The 22,121-nt window shown below is 38.4% G+C and overlaps 4 protein-coding genes across 4 annotated transcripts in view; all 4 read right to left on the bottom strand.

The window, feature by feature from the left end:
* Nucleotides 1-36: 36 nt before the first annotated feature.
* Nucleotides 37-5,857, bottom strand: rrm2b (ribonucleotide reductase M2 b). Its single transcript, XM_044139455.1, has 9 exons — nt 5,685-5,857; nt 5,040-5,204; nt 4,205-4,321; nt 3,853-3,986; nt 2,396-2,490; nt 2,137-2,270; nt 1,267-1,371; nt 1,061-1,174; nt 37-836 (listed from the first exon to the last, which is right to left on the bottom strand). Exons 1-9 carry the CDS (start codon nt 5,730-5,732, stop codon nt 684-686), a joined length of 1,065 nt encoding a protein of 354 aa, XP_043995390.1. The 5' UTR covers nt 5,733-5,857; the 3' UTR covers nt 37-683.
* A 150-nt stretch (nt 5,858-6,007) lies between these two features.
* On the bottom strand, nt 6,008-8,635 carry LOC122844212 (nuclear transport factor 2-like). The gene is made up of 5 exons (XM_044139457.1): nt 8,481-8,635; nt 6,882-7,002; nt 6,708-6,779; nt 6,438-6,536; nt 6,008-6,247 (listed from the first exon to the last, which is right to left on the bottom strand). The coding sequence occupies exons 2-5, from the start codon at nt 6,984-6,986 to the stop codon at nt 6,131-6,133; spliced, it is 393 nt and encodes a 130-aa protein (XP_043995392.1). The 5' UTR covers nt 6,987-7,002; nt 8,481-8,635; the 3' UTR covers nt 6,008-6,130.
* A 1,093-nt stretch (nt 8,636-9,728) lies between these two features.
* Nucleotides 9,729-14,288, bottom strand: bloc1s4 (biogenesis of lysosomal organelles complex-1, subunit 4, cappuccino). The gene is made up of 5 exons (XM_044139456.1): nt 13,836-14,288; nt 11,799-11,870; nt 11,590-11,691; nt 10,915-11,049; nt 9,729-10,768 (listed from the first exon to the last, which is right to left on the bottom strand). The coding sequence occupies exons 1-5, from the start codon at nt 14,163-14,165 to the stop codon at nt 10,670-10,672; spliced, it is 738 nt and encodes a 245-aa protein (XP_043995391.1). The 5' UTR covers nt 14,166-14,288; the 3' UTR covers nt 9,729-10,669.
* A 2,832-nt stretch (nt 14,289-17,120) lies between these two features.
* pard6gb (par-6 family cell polarity regulator gamma b) overlaps nt 17,121-22,121 on the bottom strand; it is a 32,844-nt gene continuing 27,843 nt past the window's right edge. The window contains exon 3 of the mRNA XM_044139458.1: nt 17,121-18,680. Coding sequence (XP_043995393.1) covers nt 17,614-18,680 — 1,067 coding nt within the window. The 3' untranslated portion in view covers nt 17,121-17,613. The remainder of the gene's footprint in view (nt 18,681-22,121) is intronic.

Genomic DNA, 22,121 nt, shown 5'->3' on the forward strand with positions numbered 1-22,121 from the left:
GCCATGACCCAGAATGCCACACCACATGATGTGTAGTCTTGTTTAGAAAACAGTTTAATGTAAAATGAGATGGGACATAATCATCTTTGAAGACTCACACATAATTTATGACCATAGAAACACCATTACACCGTTAAAGTGAGTAAACCAAATAAAAACCAACAAAAATGCTTTCAGGATTTGGTTTGTTTTCCATACTGCCTTTACAAGTTGTTAATCGTATGAATAAGCAATAGCAAACAGTAACTTTCCAAGATAATGAATACTAGTTTAATTTAATTAAAGGAAACATAACAAAACTTTGGCATGTTTTACCTAAAGTCCACTTTGCCAAAAGAAAAAAAAAGATAAAATTTAACAAATAGTCACAAAAAAATAAAGTATGCCTTTTTTAATTTCTAAGGTTATATATCTTACCATAAAATGTAAACCATCTTCGACTTAGTAAGTATTAAAAAAATCAAACATAAAATCCCAAATAGACAACAAGAAAAGGCTTCACTTTTGTTATACAAGCAATATGTCATATTGCATATTACTATGTCATATGTTGTTTATCTGAGGTTGTATTTTCCCAATTTAACACCTATTAAGAAGTTTTTGTTTTGTTTGGATAAAGAAAACTTAAAATGTAATTCAGGGAGTGGTTGCTTTGTGGAAATCAGGACAGTAATGTCTTGGTTTCAGAAGTCTGCGTCCAGAGTGAATTCACAGTCCACCGTGCTTGACATCACTCCGAATCTCTGGTACTCTGCTACTCTTTTCTCAAAGAAGTTTGTTTTTCCCTCAAGAGAAATGGACTCCATGAAGTCAAAAGGATTTGCCACATTGTAAACCTTTTAAAGAAAAAAAAAAAAAAAAAAAAAAGAGGAAATGAAACTCATTTTCCCACACATTTTTCATTAACAAATAAAATACCCATATTATTTAATGGTTTGCACAAGTATTTTCTTATATTTTCATTTCAGGAAAAGGATATGACTTTTATTACACTTCTTACAAATCAAACTGACATTGTTTAGTGACTTAAACGTGTTTTATGATTACTTGGAAGAATTACCTTGTTCAATCCTAGATCAACGAGCAGCCGGTCGGCTACAAACTCGATATACTGCTTCATGAGGCAGCAGTTTATTCCAATCAGATCGACTGATAAGGCCTCTGTCAAAAACTCCTATATAACAAAACAAAAAACATTTATGAAAATACTGCAAGAAGACAAGATAAAGACACCAAAATCCTGCAACATAACAATATATTATCCACCTGCTCAATGCTCACAGCTTTGCTGATAATATCTTTGACTCTGTCCTCTGAAGGTTTTTTCAGCAGGTAGCTGTACAGCAGGCAGGCAAAGTTACAATGCAGACCCTGGGAAAAGAAGAAAAAAACCTTTAAACACAAGCTAGGCTCAAAGTGCTGTGCAAAGCAAAATCAAGACGTAAAAACAGAAATCTATTAAGCAATACAATGTTAGTGAAAAGACAAATATGTAGGTTCCAGGACTTTCATCCAACTATTCGGACACCAAGCGAAGGCTGCATTGCCATAGCTGACTACGCAAGTTACAATTACACACACCAATTTAAACATTAGGTTTTCCCTCTGTTTGTGGAAGGCTTATGGAATGCCTGAATTTCTTGAACATCTTTGTTTGCTTCAGGATCTAAGATCATTTTCTCTTACCGCCCAATTATTAAATTTTCTGAAACAAATGTTATGTAGCATGCTACAAATGCCTAAACATTTACAATGCAGTTTAAAAAGCCGTTATAAAAAGCCTCCACAGACAAAATCTTATTATATAGAGGAATTTATTTTCAAATGCAAATCGAACTCTCCAACCATTTTCTTACTCTGGAAAATGGGATTTACATTATCCAGCATAGCAAGGGATTACCAGGAAAGAATAGAGATTTTTCCACATTTCAAGCAACAATTAGGTAAATGTGAAAAATGTGTCTTTTTTTTTTTTTTTTTAGAACATTAAGAAAATGCAGTACCTACCAGAAATCTGCATCTGGTTTGAAACCAACACTTATATCATTTTCTTTGCTACATCGCAACAGGTTTCCAGGTGAAATCACAAATAAATATTTTAAAAGTTTGCCCAACTTAAATTTGTGACCACCTCACCTCATCCCTGCTAATGAGTTCGTTGGAGTAGGTAAGGCCTGGCATGAGGCCTCTCTTCTTCAGCCAGTAGATAGCAGCGAATGAGCCTGAGAAGAAAATCCCCTCCACTGCTGCAAAAGCCACAAGACGCTCCCCTGTGGACACAGAAAAGAAAACTCCTATTGAATTACCATAAACAAGACATTCCTCTAGTCTGAGTTTTATGTTTCATATAGAGTTGAGTCAATAGTAATCTTTTATTGGAAGTGTCATGGTTTACCAAAGGTGGATTTGCTGTCATTTATCCATTGGAGGGCCCAATCCGCTTTTCTTTGCACGCATGGCATGGTCTGAACAGCGTTAAACAAATGGTCCCTAAAACACACGAAGCATCAAATTAGAAAGTGACAGTGACTTTTTTCTGCCCTTATTGTATGCTATTTTCTGTACAGGTCGACTAAAAAAAACAATCAAGTCTCTTAAAAAATAAACTTGCAACAATGAAATACAATCTAGCTGCTAAACAGCAAGTTGAAAGAGTGAACTGAAACTTTAAAGCATTTAGTTTCTTTGGCAGTAGATCAGTGTGTCACATTTTGCCAACTCTGACTTGTCCAAATCTCTTAGACTGAAAGGATGTTTCTTGTCCATGTCCCTCTTCAAAAAACCCAACAGATTCTCTGACAGATCCAGTTCTGTACTTTGGCTAGGCCATTCCAAAGCTTCAATAATACATCTATAAAGTCATTCTTTTCCAGATTTGGACATGTACTTGTACTTGTTAGTGTTTGCAGCAACTGCTGGTCGACAACACACACTGCTGTATTCTTCCCATTATGATTTATATTTAATGTATTTTTTGGTATGTTTTACTGTCTTTATTTTTTAACTTTGTTACTTTGTCTTTTAGTTTTTACACTTGCTGAAACATCAATTGCCCATTTGCGACACAAATAAATCTGAATCTGAATCTACTTGGATTCACTGTGATGCTAAAAAAAATAAAACCACTCGGCTTCCAAGCAGACACGTGAGGATTTTGGGTCAAAACTGACAACAAACCGCAAAGAATGATGCTGCCATCATGTGTGGTGTTATTCTGACAATACATAGTTGTTGTTTTTAGTGTCAAATATTACTTTTTTATTGTGGCCGAAAAAAAGTAAGCTTGCTTTGTTTGTGTTTTTTATTTGAATTATACTATTTAAGCCTGACAAAGAAGCTGGATAAAGTTTTGTAATTATCCATCATGAACTCACTATTTACATCACTAAAAATGGTTGTCAGTGTGTATACTTTTTGAGATTCACTCTACAAACTGGTTTATTTACTGATATTTAAAAGTGAGTCAGTAATGAAATGTTAATGTCTTCTTTAAGTGTGTGAGAGGATATTTTGTCTTTTTCATGCTAGAAAATGTATAAGATGCAAGGAACAAATTGCAAAATATATATATGGAGAATGAAATCATTGCAACAGGAGGAAAACTTGTTGTCGTTTTTTATTGCTTTCTCTTTTTTATAAAGACGTTAAGCTTAAGCCCTGTGGGTACAATAAAGCTGCTGTGTCTGGGAAATGCAGGTGAGAGTGAAGATTACATATCTGATTAGCAGGTGCATGCGCAAGAAAAATAAGTTAGGAGTAATTTAAAACAATCTAAAGTCAAAAATAGAAAAACACACGGCCAAAATTTCCAGGCTACAGAACGTGAGACAGAATCACAGATAGGTTGCTGACCTCTCTTTCAGATCCCTGATGTAAGTGTTGATGAGCATGCTGTACATCTCGGAGTGAACGGTCTCTATGAGGATCTGGAAGCTGTAGAAGGAGCGTGCTTCAGGGAGCTGCACTTCCTGGCTGAACCTCTGCACCTGTTGAGACCACAAAAAAAACAAAAACCGTTAAACCACCGGGAAAACAATCAATGTGCCGCTCACTTTCACACAAAACAATCAGATACTGTAAAATACAAAATGGCTTTGAAAACTGCCACCGTTGGCTTGCTAACACAGTAAATCGAGTAGGTTAAATACATGGTAAGTTACATCTACAAAATAAATATAATTTATTACAGCTAACCCCTTCTCACCAGGTTCTCATTGACAATCCCATCACTGGCGGCAAAAAAAGCTAAAACATGTGAGATAAAATGTCTTTCTTCAGGCTTCAAGCTGTCCCAGTGTCCCAAGTCTTTGGAGAGATCAACCTGAAAAACATCAAAATCTAGTTCAGAGTCAGATTTGGTAAAGATTTCAGGTAAACCAATGAAATGTGTTGTTTCTTCCCAAAGTAGGAGAACTCACAGGTCACCCCAGCATGATATTTGTAGCACCATGCCTAAGAGATAATTTTTCTCAGCAGGTACAGATAATCTGTAACAAGTTTATAGGAAAATGAATGGAGCTAACTACAGAGGATTCCAGGAAGAAAACCTGTTAGTGATTGCAAAATGCCTCAACATGGAGCAGAGGTCAACCTTCTAGCAAGACAAAGTTGACCTCACTATTCCATTATAGCCAGAGTTACAATGGAATGATGTGATCAACGCATATTGATGTGTCAGAATGACCCAGTCAAAGTCCAGGTCAAAATCCAATTAATTTAACTCAAAAATTGATCATCACAGATCCTAATAACCTAAACTCTCCTGAGGAACTTTGAGCAATTTGTAAAGAAGAATAGTTTTACTTTATGATTATACACTACTTTGTTTAGTCGACCCAATAAGTTTGTGGTTGTAACATATCACAAAGTAAAAAAGGTCAAGTGGTATAAATACTTTAGTCAGTGTTTATTTAAGGACAAATATTTCAAACCTGTTGTTAGGTACCAAAGAGTATATTCTCTAAGTTATTAAATATTCACATATATGTATATCTATTTAAATAAATTTACATTAGTTAAGATATTTATTTAGTCATTACCTCCTCCACCGTCCAGAAAGACGCCTGAGCTTGCTTGTACATCTTCCAGATATCCGGATATTGGATTGGAAAGATGACAAACCGTCTGGGGTTCTCCCGGAGAAGAGGTTCGTCCTCGGCTTCCGTACCATTTTGATGACCCTCATATTTTTCCTCGAAACCGTTCTGCAAAGTACAAATTATGACTTCATTGTTTTTCTGCTTCGATTTGAGCTCCTTGTGCACTAACTTTGTTGTCCTTTTAATTACAAAAGCTAGCTCTTATGCGCCTGCGCACTGAGTCAAAACAAAGGACGACATTGAAGTCGTTCTATAAATGTTTCTAATATACTAACTTAATCACATTTATTTTCACTGGATGATAGGTATAGTTTAGATTTAATTTCTTTTTTTTGTTGCAATTTTTGACAACCCAAAAACTGTCAACAACCGATGGCGACTACGAGCTGACAAAAATTCTTTTTTTTAAACACTCCTACCTGACAAAAATCTAACATCTTCGACGAGTTTCAACTTTAATTCTACCTTATTAGGCCTCCAATTAGAGGTAATGTCAGCATTCAACCAAAAACAACGATTACACAAACGTCTTCTTGTGTTTCAAACTGCTCACATATCTTAGCAACGAACAGGGGGTCGACTTACATTTATGTGTCCAGTTTCCTGGGAGGACTTCTTCACCGTCGGCGTCATTTTCGACGAATAAACTGCGTTTCGTTGCTATCTGGAGCTCGGAGCCATAACCCTTTTAATGTGCCACACGGAGCACCACAGCGCCTCTAGCGGCAAGATACTTGACATGTGATGTAACGAAACCACATCCACATAATGGAACATATTACGAAACTTTATAGCAGACGATATATTTATAACAATGAAATAATAATAAAAAAAACCCATTTTAGTTTAGAATACTAAATTCTTTAATTTGAAAAGAACGTTATTTTGCATAGCAACAACACTGCAAGTACAGCATTTATGTTTAATTGATTAAACTGTCAGCATTCAACCATACAGTCCTGTCATGACGCAGAACAACAACAAAGTCAGGTCAGAACAGGTTGTAACACGTGTATGAAAAATCCAGGTCACTACACTGGTATGTTGTGCACCCCCAGACGAAACACATCATTTGTGCAAACCCATCCACCATTTTGGGATTTCAGCATGAACACCTGATGAAAGGCTATTGGTGGATCATCATCCGCCTGTTGCAAGAACAAAACAAAATATATTTATTTAAATACTGCCGTAGGTAATCTCCAGCAAGCACAGTTGCAAAAAATAGTTTTAAAGTTAGGTTACATTTCTAGTAACGATCACGTCACTGGAAAATATATATATAGATATAAATAAGCTATTATATATATAACGATAAGCTATCATTGACTGGCTTACCTTTAACTGTCCAAAGACCATGATGAGGATACAACTGTCGATAGTTGGTTGGGAGTCTTGCTCTGTAATGATGTGTTTGATCTGCTTGAAAGGCATGTTCTGAGAATAAAACATAAAATCATTAAATAAATTAGCAATAGCGACTCAAAAACAGGAATCATTTGTTTGTAAATAGGGAGAGTTGCTGGTTCTTAGTAGGTGCATACAATAATTGAGACTGGATGCAGACATTTTTCTGATTTATATCAACACTTATTACAACGTGCTTACTACGAGCTTGTTAGCTATTGCTTCTCTTCCCTGAAACGGTGAGCCCTCCCATGTCAGGCAGGCACTGGGTGACTGAGGGGGAGAAAACGGAGGATTGTTATTCATGCTGAGTGGGATTAAAGCAAAATGAGATCATATGTAGACATGAGAATGATGCCATAATGCAGAACTTACATAGAGATTAGCAAGTGCCATCCTGTTGGTATTGTCAAACTGGTTGTAATATTCCTGAACAAAGCCCTCTCCAATCTTTTGCCATATTTCTTTATCGCCTGCCATGTGTGTGACTTTGGATCTGTGAAGATTGAGCAAGTAAAAAACATAGGTGTTATGATCACAACAGGCGATTAACTTCTGTTAATAAATGCGTGCATGGAGAATACCTATGGAGTACACCAGGGGTCAGTACTGGGCTAAAAACTATTTATATTATGTAATGATAACAATCTAATAACTTACATTAAAATCTGTATCATTTGCAGATGTCAGAAATAATTTTGACCTGATAGACATATTGAGAAATTCCTGGAGCACCTTAAATATATGAAATAAATGCAAAACTGATAGGAAGAAATCTAGATTGAACTAAAATTGTTATTTAACAACTGTAGTACATAAATCTTTAGTACAGAATAATTAAGATGTTGTGGCTGTTGAAAGAGATCATGAAATTAAACTCCTGTGTTAACAGATAATAGAATAAACTGGAAATATAACTGAAGTTTTATGATGCACTTCAGTATTTAATAAATCAAAACACACTGGACCCACAAATCAACCCACATTCATTTTTTATTTAAATTACTTTGCGTTAATAACCACATAAAATAAATAGAGGCTTATGCTAGTTATGCCACAAAATGTGATAAAATGTAAATTTATGACACTATAAATAGAATTTTGAACTTGAAATTCTACAGTCCATAAAAAAACCCCACCAATAAGAAAGTGTTAATTATTCTGCACTTACTATGTTATTTTCTTTGACTTTGAGATTTTTGAAGAATATTGCACCCCTTAAAATGGCATTTAGATCGATGCAAGTAGATCTGCATGTTGTGTTAACTTAACCTACTCAGTTGCATAATTCTTTTAAACTGAGTGCCATTTTAATAAATACGGAGCACTATTTTATGCTTTTCCTTTATTTGCTTAGTTATCAGATTTATTATATGTCATATGCAAGCTTCCACTTGTCTTTCACTTGATGCTGGTACACCTTAATTTTCCCACTGTGGGAAAAGAAATAAAATACATTTCTATTCCATCCTATTACAATTATTTAGTGATCTGTTTAAAAATATCCTTTTGAGACTCACCATAACCACAAGATTACATGTCAAATTTCCGTTTATAAGATGCTTCGCGTGTTATTGCGCTAGATGTTAAAAAATGTCAGTTAATCACTTAGACTTGGTTACCAATCCGTTAACATATGACGCTCAATAAACCCCAGCTCACCTGTAGCCCTTCCTGTAAAAGCTTCATTACAATTAATATTTAATATGGAACAGTCAAAATATTTTCGTGTCATATTACTGAAAGATTAAAGCATTTGACGCTTAATAAGTTTAGTCATGTTAAGGCAAAGTTAAACACCATTTGCTAGCAGAGCACGAGCAACGGCCAGTTTTTTTTCTTCGAAAAGTTCATCCTCAAGTTTTCCTAATGATCATTCATTTAGCTCTTCCCGGTAAAAAGTATGGAAACTGCTGTGTTTTAATAAACACCTGGCACAAAGCACACGGTATCGTGTTTTTTGGTTTGACTTACTTTGTTCGACAGACCAACGTGATAAAGTTCACTGAAGTCGACGTAGTGTTCCCGCTTCCTGAGAGTTGTAACTAACTCGTAACGTCATTGCACGTTAACCAATCAAGGCTCTGGAAGGAACTTTCTCCTGGTTTGTGTGGGTCCGCTCGTTTTATGCCACCAGCGCATAAGACAGCTGCAATTGGTGACTCGAGGGCGGAGCGGAAATTTCATTTTCATATTCCATAATACATACCATCCTTAAACCAGTCATAACTACTTATTCTCAAGTTGTAAATATTGGCAATCTAGAAATATTAAAATATTTTAGTGATTTACTATCCTACTAGACCCAAATTTAAGTTTGGATAGGGTCAGAAATATTGCTGAGTTTTAATATTATCGTTATTGTTTTTTCTAATTTCCCATTTTAAAATTGAGATGGTACTTCCAGCATACATATGACATATTGTTGAAGAAAAATATACATTCATGACTTATTTAATTAGATGATGATTAGAAAGCAAGGACATGAATAGAACTCTTGCACCTTAAGATTGACGCGAAAGATGGTTTAACTTCCTCTTTCTCTTCTGCTCCGCATCCATGAAGCCTCATTTGGCAGAATTTAGGGGTTGTATTTTATTAACAACAAACAAAAATAAAAAACAGAACAAAAACCAATAACATCAGAACCAACAGGAAACAGAAATAGCAAAAATCCTTCTAGCTGCTCACATCCAATATTAAAAGGGATATGATTGTCCAAATAAGCAATGCCCCAACCATTACTTATTTGGCCAATCAAATAAGCAATGCCCCAACCATTACTTATTTGGCCAATCAAATAAGCAATGCCCCAACCATTACTTATTTGGCCAATCAAATAAGCAATGCCCCAACCATTACTTATTTGGCCAATCAAATAAGCAATGCCCCAACCATTACTTATTTGGCCAATCAAATAAGCAATGCCCCAACCATTACTTATTTGGCCAATCAAATAAGCAATGCCCCAACCATTACTTATTTGGCCAATCAAATAAGCAATGCCCCAACCATTACTTATTTGGCCAATCAAATAAGCAACACAAACAAAAGTGTACAAAAAGAGTAAACCAGAACTAATCTAATAGAGCTTTTCAAACATAACAATATTTGACAGTTCTAAAGCTCAAATCCTACTGGCTTTCAGTGCACAGCTAGATTTGTAGAGCAAATAAACATTTGTACAAATTAAGTTTGAAATAATATAAGGACCTGAGATCATTTGACTTAAATACATTTTATTGGTTAATTTAAAAACTTCAACCAAAGCTAGCATGTAAAAAGGACATCTATACCAACTACTTTGGCAAAAAAGAAAAAAAAATCTAAATAATGGCTGTGACACCTACCACCTTGCTTTGGGGGTTAGAGCCACATTACATCATGCTGAGACAAATCAAAGTTTCCTGTTGTGATAATTCACAGTTTGTGGCGCGAAGCTTTTAGCGACGAGTGTGGCATGAGAAACTAAAACTACTAGTTCTTGCGCCTGTGCTTTGTTCCATAAAAAAACGGGGCTATTAAAGATTTAGCCCCATGTCAGTAAAGCAACTGTCATCCACAGCCAGAAAGATAAGGCTAGATAAGAAGTGAATATTTTTAAACGGAAGACATTAAATGCTTAACTGGATAATAGCAATATTGCTGGGGTACAAGGAATTAGTCATATAGAATTACAGATTAGTTCAACGTGCAGAGCTGTACAAACACCAGTAACAGGAATATATTTTAGTAGAAAAAGAGGCTGGGGTCATTTTTCATCTGCCACATCTACTGTACCGTCTTCACTGTGCCTTGTAAAAAAAAAAAAGCAGGGTTTTTTTTTTTTTTCCTTCCTGACTTGTCAAAGTTTAACCATCATACAGCTGTCTCTCCACAAACTTGAAAGGCGTAAAACTCCATGTAGGCACTTTTAAAAAACATGTTGCTACAGTTCAGAGCTTGTCGTCACCTCAAAAAAAGAAAAAAAAAAAGAAAATGACAATAAAACTGTGGTAAATTGTCATTTGTCTTCCAGTGAATTGTTCAGGACAAAAAAAGCTACTATTGCTTCTTGAGGTCACTTGCACGGATGGATCCTCCTCAGAGGGATGGCAGTTGTCAGTACAGTTTCACTAAACAGGCCTCTGAGGTTAGAACCAGGCTTCGATTCTGCAGTTCTGTCACTGTTCAGGCTGTGATGAGAAATAGTCATCTGTCCGGAACACGCTGGGGACTTCTTGGCGCTGATTTGGGGCTGGTCTTCGTGGGCTGGCCTGTTTCTGGAAGCAAACACATTCGACTCAGCTACCACTGACTGATTCATCTTGGAGCACAGAACAAAACCAAAATAATCTGTTATCAAAAGAATCCATCATACCAGATACAAATATGAGCTATTGAAGAAAACTTGGTCATGAAATCTTACATTTAAGAATCCTGGGACAGTCATTGTGCGGAGGATCTTCTTGAAAGCACTCGGTAGTGTTCCTAGATCTGTCTCTGCCTGCGTCACCTGCTCCTCCATTGCACTGACGTTGGTTCCAACCATTTTCACAAAGGCCTGCGCACACACACACACGCACACGCCCACAAACACACAAGAGTAACACATTTAAGATTCTCGAAGCCCAAAATGCACAATGTTTATGCCACATTCCCTTTACCAAACACATTTGGATCTCAAAACATCACAAGCGTTCTGACTGTGCTTTGAATTGGATTTGAAAATTAATATCCTTGTTGCCCACTTGAATAATAGTATATTACAGCGCATTTTATGGATTCAAGTAATTTCTAAAGTTGGAAAAGACGCAGCATGCTGATGACTGCTGAGGAAATTTCTAAACTACGAAAAGTTTCAGTGGGCATTGTTAGGGCAATAATACAGAAGTGAAAAAAATATAATTGTACCATAAACAAAACAAAATAATTGCAAACATTGTCCAAGAGTCACGGAGCACGGAGCACTTCTGAAGAGTTTCAGAAAGAAAGAGTTAGCAAGTACAATTATTTAAGAAAACAGTCAGTAAAGCACTCAACCACAGAGGCTTGGCAGCACAACAGAATGCTTATTGACAACATCCTTGGAAGATTTACTTACCTCCAATTTATCAATTCTTCTGTATATTTGTCTCATTTCATCAGACTTCTGTTGTATTTTTGGAAGATTTTCATTTACAACTTGGGATGTATCATTACGAATCTAGTGGGACATGATATACAAAAAGAAGAGAGAAAGAAATGCAAATGGCTGCTATTTTCGTTTTTAAAAAAGTTACTTCGGTCGTTTCAGAGACTGCCCAGGCTCACCATATCAAGCATCCCCACAAACTCATCCACTCTCGTCAGCATTTCCTCCAAGCTTTTCTCCAAGCACTGGATCTGGAATATAGAAAAAGAACTGTCATGTAACGTTTGAGCACGAGAAAAGAAAGAAGAATATTGATCATTAAAACCTAAAGATTCACTGACATGACATCATTACGTCAAATTTTTTTATTTAATTATCTCAATGAGTATGTATAGATTATGTAACAAGAAATCACAGCAACCCTGTGCTCATAACAGAAATGCCTTTGTGGCTACTGACTGAACTATGGCAAGACAGATGGCCATTACTTTTCTAATTTCCTGCTGCTACAACCACAAACTTCAATAAATTTTAATGGGTTCTTGTGTAAGTAGGATCAGTTGTGAAGTGTATGGGAAATGATGGATGGATGTATTTTTTTTAATTATTATTACTTTTTTACTAATTAAGATCTACAAAGGCAGGGAGTATATTTTTATTCACCCCTTCCACTCTGATACCCCAAATAAAATTCAAGCCAACTATTTGCCTTTAGAAGAGTTTACCAGTGTGTAATTTAATTTGAGTATAAATGCAGTTTTTCTGTGAAGGCCTCGGGAAATAGCCCAAGATTAGTGAACAAACAGCATCATGAAGACAAAAGGACACAGAAAACAGGGGGAAGCCATGTTGGAGACATTGTTTTAGGCGACAGCATAACGGAACCTTCCGGCTTACATTGAATTCTTGTTGGAAAATGATGCTGCGTTTGAGCTCACTCGGATGTTTGAACAGGTTCTAGTTGGTAGTCGCAGTAAAAAAAAAGGGGAATTTACTCATGTAAATAGCACTGTCAGCCAAGGTGGTTCTCTTTATTTAAACATGGAAGGAAGAAACTCAAGCATAAAGAGCCAACAGCACTCTCAGTGTTTTTGGTTAGATACAGCAAATGTCAGGTCGACAAATAAAATGCTCAACATCTTAATCTTAACTTGGGAATTACTTGACGCCTCTGAAATTCAAACTTCGGGAGGGTTCATTTTTCTAGGTGGAACTAGCCAATTTCAATTCAGAGGTAGAAACTGAATGCACCTTTAAACCTGCATAGCACCCTAAACACAACGTTCACTCAGTAACATATAGTGGTGCCAAAATGCTGCAGTGAGATTGTTATTCAAGCAATCAATCAGTCAATCAATCAAAATTTATTTGTATAGCACATTTCAGCAGCAAGGCATTTCAATATTCAGAGTTTATGGAGAACAGGTTTCATCCCATCAATAACGGGATGAAACCTGTCAGAGGCTGCAAAGATCTGGGGTAAAAGTTCCCCTTATCTAGCAGGACGATGGCCCTAAACATACAGCCAGAGTCGTGTGCTTAGACCAAAGCATATTCATTATCCAGAGCAAAATACAATTAGGAATCTGTGGAAAGATTTGGAAATGGATATTAATCAAAGCTCTCCATCCAATCCGAGTTAATTTTAGCTATTTTTGAAAAAAATAATGGACAAAAATTTCACTCTGTCTACTCAGGGTGGTTGAATATAAAAGTATGCCACACTTTTTAGATTCTTATTAGTAGAAATGTTTGAAAATCCCATACAATAGTCCTTACTTTACGATTATCTGTTTGTCTATCAAATAACATCCCAATAACACTTGTTGAAGTTTGTAGTTCTAACGTGACACAAAGTGAAAATGCTTTTGGAATGTAAATCGGCCAACGTCAGCTTCAAAGATTATCTAGAAACCATGTGACAGCCTCAAATTCATGCTTACACACACACCTAAATTGAAGCTGAGGACACAGGAGCCTTTGTCCATCAGTTAGCCATGACTGAATATAAACATCCTGGAGTCATGCCTGTTCAATTAATGTCCATCAGGAGTGACAGAGAGCTCTCAAAAAGACTGTGGGACTGTTTATGATCCCACAAACACGTCAAGCTTATAAACTAATTCCCATTGAGCCAAAACATGGCTCTACGGTAAGCAGAGGTGCCAGCTAACTTAGCTGAGGACTCCATGTTGTGCCTTTACGACTAAACAAACCTCTTCTCCAGCCGTGGCTCGGATGTAGGACGAGTACTGGAGCGCGGTTTGTCTCAAGACCTCGTCGTCCTGCTCCGAGTCGTGCTGCTGGTCGGCTGCCCCGTGCTCCCCTGCCGCCTGGTTCAGGCTCGGGCTCCGCGAGACAACATTAGCCGCGGCTGCTGCTCCGAAGCTGGGGCTCTGGGAGACGGTGCCGCTGCTGGACAGGTCGCTCACCATGGACAGACTGCTGGCGCTCTGAGACACGATGCCGCTGTCCCTGCTGATCTCCGCGCTGGACTCCTCCAGAGGAGACAGCAGGCCCACTCTGTCCACCCGATGATGGTCCATGTCCCCTGTCTGCTCTTTTCCCCCCCCCCTGACCAACTGCAGTGTTTTGCCCTGTCAACTGACTGGGTCACGTGTGACGCACTGTGAAAGGAAGCTCGTGAAGGACAACTTTCGAAAGTGCGCTTCAAATATTCTCTCCCCCGTTCCATAATATAATATAATATAATATAATATAATATAATATAATATAATATAATATAATATAATATAATATAATATAATATAATATAATATAATATAATATAATATAATATAATATAATATAATATATACTTTCTTTGAATTTAATTAAGAATAAAAGAAATGAATCACTGACTTAACATGATTAAGTCACAAATATATTACAAATTATATATTTTTTTATGTCAACAGGTTTCACATATTTGTATTATGTTAATTGAAAGCAAAACAGATATAGTAATCTGACATTATGACTTTATGTTCAGCTAAAATAAATTAATAAATTAACCCAAGTATTTCAAATCACCTCAGATTGACAAAAGAGAAGTTAGTTGAACTAACTTAACTTTTTTGTGTTAGTCTGACAAAGCAAACACTCTTTCAGTGAACTTATGTTTCATTCACCAAACATAAACAAATTGTTACTTTAACAACTAAAATTTGCTTTGTATCAACGGATGTTTTTATTAATTAAATTATTTTTCTAGTATTTTCTAGTTAACTAAATTCAAGCTTGTTGACGGGTTCCACACAAATGAATTAAGTAGGTCTAACGTAATTTTGTTATGTTCTTTATTGAACACCGTGACTCAACATTAAAGTTTAAAACGATTTGAACAAAAATGAACTGGGATTCGTTTCAGCGTCCAGCAGCATTTCATCAACAGCGAAGCTAACATTGATTTGTGCGGATGTTTCAATTTACCATTTAGCTCTTAACATGTCGGTGCATTTACCGCCAGCAGATGGCAACCAGGACAATAACATGGTCTGTAGGGTCAGTGCAGTGCTTTTCTCCAAAATTGTCAGAAACATGCTTCAAAACGTGTTATATACAAAACATATACATTCGGGCACATGCTTGCCTGAAAGAACCATACTTGGGACTTTTAATGTTGATGACATTTTAAACCTTTTTTCTTGTATTTTGCAATAATATGGTGAATACAGTTTGGAGTCTCAGAGTGTACAGTGTGTGCTCTTCCACTGTTTACTGAATGACCCTGTTTGTTAGCAGTTCAGTTCCCCCACTTACCCTAAAATCTGCAGAGTGGCGGTACAGATTAGCCTGATGTAAAGGATCAGTTAGCTGGTTGATTAGTGCAGCATCTTGAATAAACATGGTGGGCAAACATTCACTAGCAAAGAGGTGACACAATGTTTGCCGCTGCTGCAGGGCCTCTTAGCCTGAAAGACGCTGCGTTCCTGATGAAGGTTGCCTGGAGTCAAAAACTTAACGATAAAGATTGCTGATCCACAACTAAAGGAATCCAACCTTTTAGAGAATGTACTCTGCAGCTTCTAAATATACTCATTTAGCCAGAGTTAACCTCAACATCACATTTTCTCCCAAATAAAGTGGAATATACTACAGAGGAACTAATCAAACAATTTTCCTGCTACAACACTAGGTGTCATTTAATGCTTGAAAGAAAACAAGTTCATAACTCTCATGCCATCGTCTGTTGGTCATGAATTCCTAGAAAACCATTACCGCGTTGAAAGAAACTCAAGACATCCACTTCCGCCATGACTCATGTGACTGTCGGGTGTAAGCTTAAAAACAAATCCCTAATTTCACTAAATTATTTTGGTTTTCCAAATCAAACCCAAACGATAAACTGAATTAAGCTGTACAAAAGAAATACTTAAGAGTTTTCTCCAAATTACCTGACTAACAGCTGTGATCAGGTGGAAATCCATCTTTAGAAGAATAATCTCAATGTTAGACATGACAAGTTTTCTACTGAAATAGGTTTTGAGTGGCTGAACAGCAGTCACCGTTTCACATGAGAAGCCTTTCCCCAAATCTTAATTTTCAGATTTTTCCGTCTATTTTGAGGGAGAAACTGAACAGGTCATTAAAATACAAATAGCAGAAATTTATGGATGTCAAACTTTGAATATGAAACTCGTAAAAAAAAAAAAAAACAGGAAAAGGCTAGAGACAAGTGTATGGGTGAACAAACTGACAGATGATCTGGGATAGGATTGAAAGATTTTCCTATTCTTACTCCATCTTGAGCATTATTGAACTGCAGGCTGCTGTAAATAGCCTGTATGTCGAATTATTTCCGTTATCTTTTTGTTTATAAATTAAGTTTATTTTCTCTTCCATGCTCAAAATAAAACAAAAGATTGATGGATGGATGGATGGATGGATGAAAGGACGGAGAAACAAATGAATCATGATGTATAGTGTGGATGGATGCATGAATGATGGAAAAGAACAGATGCAGAAATAAATTAAGGATGGATAGATTGAAAAAAAATTTTAATGGTTGCATTGAGAGATGAACAGGACACATGGTGAAATTGGCAGATGGATCAAAGCATGAAAACATGGATGAACAGATGAAAGGTTCAGATGGATGGACAGACAAACAGATGAAGGGATTATTGAAGGCTGGATGAAGGCAGCGAGTGATGGATGACAGATGTATGTAGAGATGAACTGCTAGATGGTGAACAGATGCATTAAAAAAAGAAGATAGGTGGATGGAAAAAAAAAAAGACATGTACGGACATATTGATCAATTGAAAGCAATGACGAATAGATCGGGGTACAACCCCAATAATTTGGCTGCTAACCAATTTGCAGAGAAGAAATCACATGTTCCCAGTTAAATATTTATGTCCTTTAAGCGCACCCAAAAACTCCCCCGCCCCCATCAATACTGCAAGGAAAACCTCTGCTTGGCGCATCTCATTTTCAGAAATTTGTTTATCATGCAGAGAATGGGACTTAAATTGAAACAGCTGACTCATCACATCTGCTTTTCATGAATGAGAGAATAATTTATTTAAACAGATACAAAGATTTGATCACAATCATGGATGCATAAAAGACCTAGTAAAAACAAACTCTACACAGCATTATGGGAATATATGTAGTATAGATTTACTCTGTAAAAGAAGATCCATAAGTAACCCCACATTGGTCCCTCTAATGAGAATGAAAGAGGGTCTTAAAAATGGACACCAAGAAAAGACACCAGGCTGCAGGTACATTCAGAGATCTAACCTACAGTGGACTATAAAAAGCCATTTGTTCTGACGCTTATAAAGAACATACACATTTTTGAACATAAGAAACATAAAAATACAAGATATATACACAGTATCATTATTGTAAACTTTCTATTGCCTTATAAAAAAACAAAACAAAAAACATCAGAGGCTACACAGTCTGCGCTCGTGTGTATCGGGGCTGTTCCCGTATCGTCTCTGAGCAGCTGGGATGTTTATGCTTCCTTATCTGTAATTATTATAGGGTAATGACAGTGCCATCCTCCTCCACCCCTCCCTTGGGCAGAGCGAGACTGTGGCGTGGGTCCGTTTTCAGAGAGCTGAGGATTTTGTGCAGGCTACCGTTGCTGTGCCGGAGCGCTGGGTTGCTGCTGTGATGAGGCGGCTGCATGTGCAGCTCGCTGTGTTTGGACTGCTGGTGCTGGTTGTGTTTAAGGTTCAGGTCTTTGTGCAACTGGTGGCTGAGGCTGATGCTGGGTTGTGGTTGTTGGTGGTGGGACCCTCCATTGAGACTGGTCTGGGACCGGAAAGAAGAGGTGGAGACCACTGATGGCGGCCTTGTCGGAGGGCTGGGAGGAGGCGCCGGAGTCTGCTGGTGCGTTCGGGACGCGTTGGAAGCCATCGAGGCGTTGGACCGGAGAGACGGTTGCTTAAGGCTGTTCTCGATGACAATATCTGTATCTTCGTCGCTTTCCAGGTCGTCATGGTAGTTGTGATGAGCCACAGAGGTCGACTCCCGCGTTGGAGCCACCGACAAACTCGGGTTGCCGATGGAGCCGCTGCTGTCGGACGACTGGCCTGAGCTGCCGGAGATTCTGCTGCTGCGGACGACGTTGTTGCGCTGGTTCACCGGCTTGACGGTCACAATCAGGTTGTGGCTGTTCGCGATCATCATGTCCGTGACCTGATCCAAAGACTTCCCCGTCACTTCGATGCCGTTCACCTCCAGTACCTCATCGTTAACCGCCAGCAGCCCAGTGCTCTCTGCCAAACCTCCAGGGACCATCCGGGATATGAAGATGCCGAAAACCTTCTCCAGACCATGGGAAGTCACTCGAACACTGGTCCCGTCGCGGATGTAGAAGCCCAGGGGTTTGTCTGAGCCGTGGCGGTAGAGTCGGACGCGGCGGTGGGACTCGGGCAGGATGTCCACGTCAATGATGGAGGAGACGGGACGGAAGTCCTGCGGCATGCCGATTGGGACGCGGGGACGCTTACGGTTGATGTCGCTGTTGCGAAGCGTCACCACCGCCTTCTTTTTACGAGTCAAGGTGTTGGTGCCAAAGGTGGTGTAGTCGACCTCCTCTGCAAACAAACGGGAAAAAAGGACCGGAAAAATTAGAAGCAAATAAAAATAACTCTTCACGTTAGGTGACGTGCTACATTAAAGGAGCATTCACACCAGCCCTGTTTAGTTGACTTTAATCAAAATGTAGTTTGATTAAAACTGATGTTTTAATCAAACTCGATTTTCTAGACAGTTTCAATTGGGGAGATGTGTCTGCATCAAACTTTGATGCAGACCAAAAAAGCAAACTCTGGTCTGCTTCGAAATCTAGGTCTTGGTTTGATTAAAGTGAACTGTCTGCAATGCATAAGAGGATGAAAAACAGAGTGGAGACCGCTCCAGAAGCAAGAAGCTTACAATAACGCAGGGCATTCTAGGTAAATACAGTCTAAATAAATGCTAGAGTAACACTAGCAGGAGGAATGGCTCAAGGATTTTACCAAATAGACAAAAGCGAAATCTTATACCCGCTAAATTCTAACTCGGCTCCATGTTTGTTTATATTTTGGGAAGAAGGAAGTTCTGCTCATGTCTTCTTTGGATGTTTTTATGCAATTTCCGTCATGAGGTGGTGCTGCAGTGCCACCACAGGCATGGGGGTAAACAGGATTTTCAAATGGTTTGGCTCAATTGACAGTGCAGTGTGAAAGTGAACTACACCAGCTGCATAAAGTAACAAATGTTGCAATTATAGTCCCCAATCAAACCAAATCTACCAGACTGTCTGGTGTGAAAACGCCCTAAAGATACCAAAAACCACTCGCTAACAATTCTGTGCAAGAAATCACCTGCGTGAACAGATTCAGATGATTTTAATCAAGATCAGCTGAAAATCATCAGCTTACTGGCAGATCAAGCCGAACTGGTGATCAGCCAGCGAGGAGAGACACAAAGATTCAAATGTGATCCACACACTGCTGTCAGTGAGAAGCAGTAAACATGTTGCGTGTGCATATTAGTTTCAGGACTGCCGAGTGCTGCAGAGCATTCCTCTGCTGACAGCGATGATCTACCCCTCCGCAAGCAGCGAGCAGCTGCATGCACCCTGCATATCTGTGCTCAAACACATCGGCGCATACGTGCACCATCTATCAGGCGAGCAGATCAGCCGTCAGTCAGGGATAATGAGGGAACACAGGATGATGCAACAGATTGTTGTGGTAATCTGAGTTAAGGCCCGATGCTTTAAGTCGGAGGTTTTGGAGCAATCAGGCCTTCATAGAGGACTAGATCACTGATTCAAAGGGTGAGTCATGTCCTCAAAATAACGCAACTACTGATGAGCATATTCTTGTACGTATGTAAATAATAATAACAAAAAGATTAGTTTACTTTGAAGGTTAACTACAAGCTAGTGTATTTCTATAGTTCTGAGTACATTAAGACACTCCAAGCAAGAGGGAAAGATAAACACGCTGCGGTGAAAAAAACAATTTCATATCTGTCTGATCTTTCCATCTTTCTCTGCAACCGGCAGGAAATCTGGACGAAGTAAACCGGCATCTGACAGGAAGTGAAGGTCTCCCAGTGGGAGCATCAGCTCCTGCACTTTTATGAGTCACATTTGCCCTTTCGAGCTTTACTCATTTATTTTTTTCAGTAATACATGTTGAAACCTCTTCTGTACTTTTCTCCCCTGATCTTTGCACCCTGAAATTAATTTAGAGCCTTTTAAACAGAAACAAAAGGCCAGCTCCTCAGGCTCCCCTCTCACATTGTAAAGTGTCTTCTCCTGCAGCTTCTCTTCCTTCTGTAACTTGTCGAATAAGCAAGAACAAGTCTAGTGTTGGGGGCGCGAGGGGAAAGGGAGGGACAAAAGGGAAAGCGTGCGGAGGGTCTGGGGAGATTTGTTACGTGCTTGTGGTGCAAGTTAGAAGCGAGAAGCAACTTCTGGAAGTCAAGAAGCTGCTCTCTGTAAGGGAACGCTGTTCAATTTGCCAAAATGTTTCCTCATGTTGCAAACACAAGGTTTATAGTATTACAGGCGGATTTAAGGTGATGGCCAAACAGAAAATTGTGCATAAATGTATACGCTTTGAGCACAAATTGTAAAAATGTGAAGGCCTTATTGGAGAACATTACCACGGAAACCAAAAAAATGGACCAGACAGATCAGGGGCAAAGTAGAAAAAGAAAAAAAAAACTGAGGCAGGGTGAAAGTGGAGGATAATGTCCCAAACGTTGATTATGCATCTAAACTGAAATCTAGTTTACATTTGTCACATGGCATTTAGGGATCAGAGTAAGCATGTTTACAGGTCATTCCAAGCACACCAATCCTATGTTGAGACAAGGTGGTGGCAGAATCATTCTGTGTGGATGCATTTTTTTGGATGAAGCACAAGAAACTGCCCAGAACCGATAGGAAGATGGCTGGCGCTCAATAAATACAGTAAAATCCTGGACGGGAATGTGTTAAAGGTCGCAAAAACACATGAGACTTGGTTCACGGTCCAGCAGATCATCATCCCTGAACACACAGCCAGAGCTACAATGGATTAGTTTAGATCAACGTGTATTTATGATCTAGAATTACAAATCACATCAAATCTCAACAAAATACACTGAAGTTCGGGGTTGTAAAGCAGCCAAATGTGAAACGGTTCAAAAGGTGTGAAAGGGAGAAAAGGTCTCCCAGCTCAACAAAATAAGCGTCGTTCAGTTTTCACAATCTTAAGAAAGCAAGTCTGGAAGAAATCGCACACACGTCATCACAAGTCCCCCCCCCAAAAAAAAAACAAAAACAAAAAAAACATCAAGTGGTATTTTCAGTTTTCGGTGCATGTTCTGGCAGAAGTTGATCTGATTGAATCCAGACAAGGCACTCGCTACAGGGCAGGAATTTCTGCCACAAGTGCAAGTTTTCCACTGATGGGAACCATATTGGGGAGGGGTTGCAGCAAGAGTCTCATTACAGGTTTTGAAGTGATACACCCTGCGTCCACATCCCTCACCTCGCTCTCAAATTCGAGCCGCCGCAAACAGCGCGCCACATCGTCCGGGTTACACTGCGGGATAGACAACCCACCAGTGAGAGAGCAACGTCTGCAACCAAAACGCTGCTTTTAGCGGGTTATGTCTTACAGCTGATTGGCAAAAAAATGAAAAAAATAAACTAATAATCAAAAAATATAATTTAAAACAAGAAAAAGAAGGCATATGCTGGAGGAATTTGTTCTATGAAAACCTACAAATTTAAAGGGGAGGGGAGTGGCTCAGTGCAGGGCAACAACTGCTGGTGGAAATATCTAGTTAATCTGAGCAGGTGTTTTGGGATTTACCCCAGAAACACTACGTAGACTATATTTTATTACCACATTTCATCAGGACATGTTAATAGCAGTAATGTAACAGCAGGTCTGCCCAGCTCTACCTACAACGTTTAGCAACAAAAAAAACCAATAAAAATTAAGACACTCTGCTACAGATTCTTAACGCGGTAAATCTCTGATGTTTTT

Source organism: Gambusia affinis, linkage group LG14, assembly GCF_019740435.1.
Source record: "Gambusia affinis linkage group LG14, SWU_Gaff_1.0, whole genome shotgun sequence".
NCBI classification, from domain to species: domain Eukaryota; kingdom Metazoa; phylum Chordata; class Actinopteri; order Cyprinodontiformes; family Poeciliidae; genus Gambusia; species Gambusia affinis.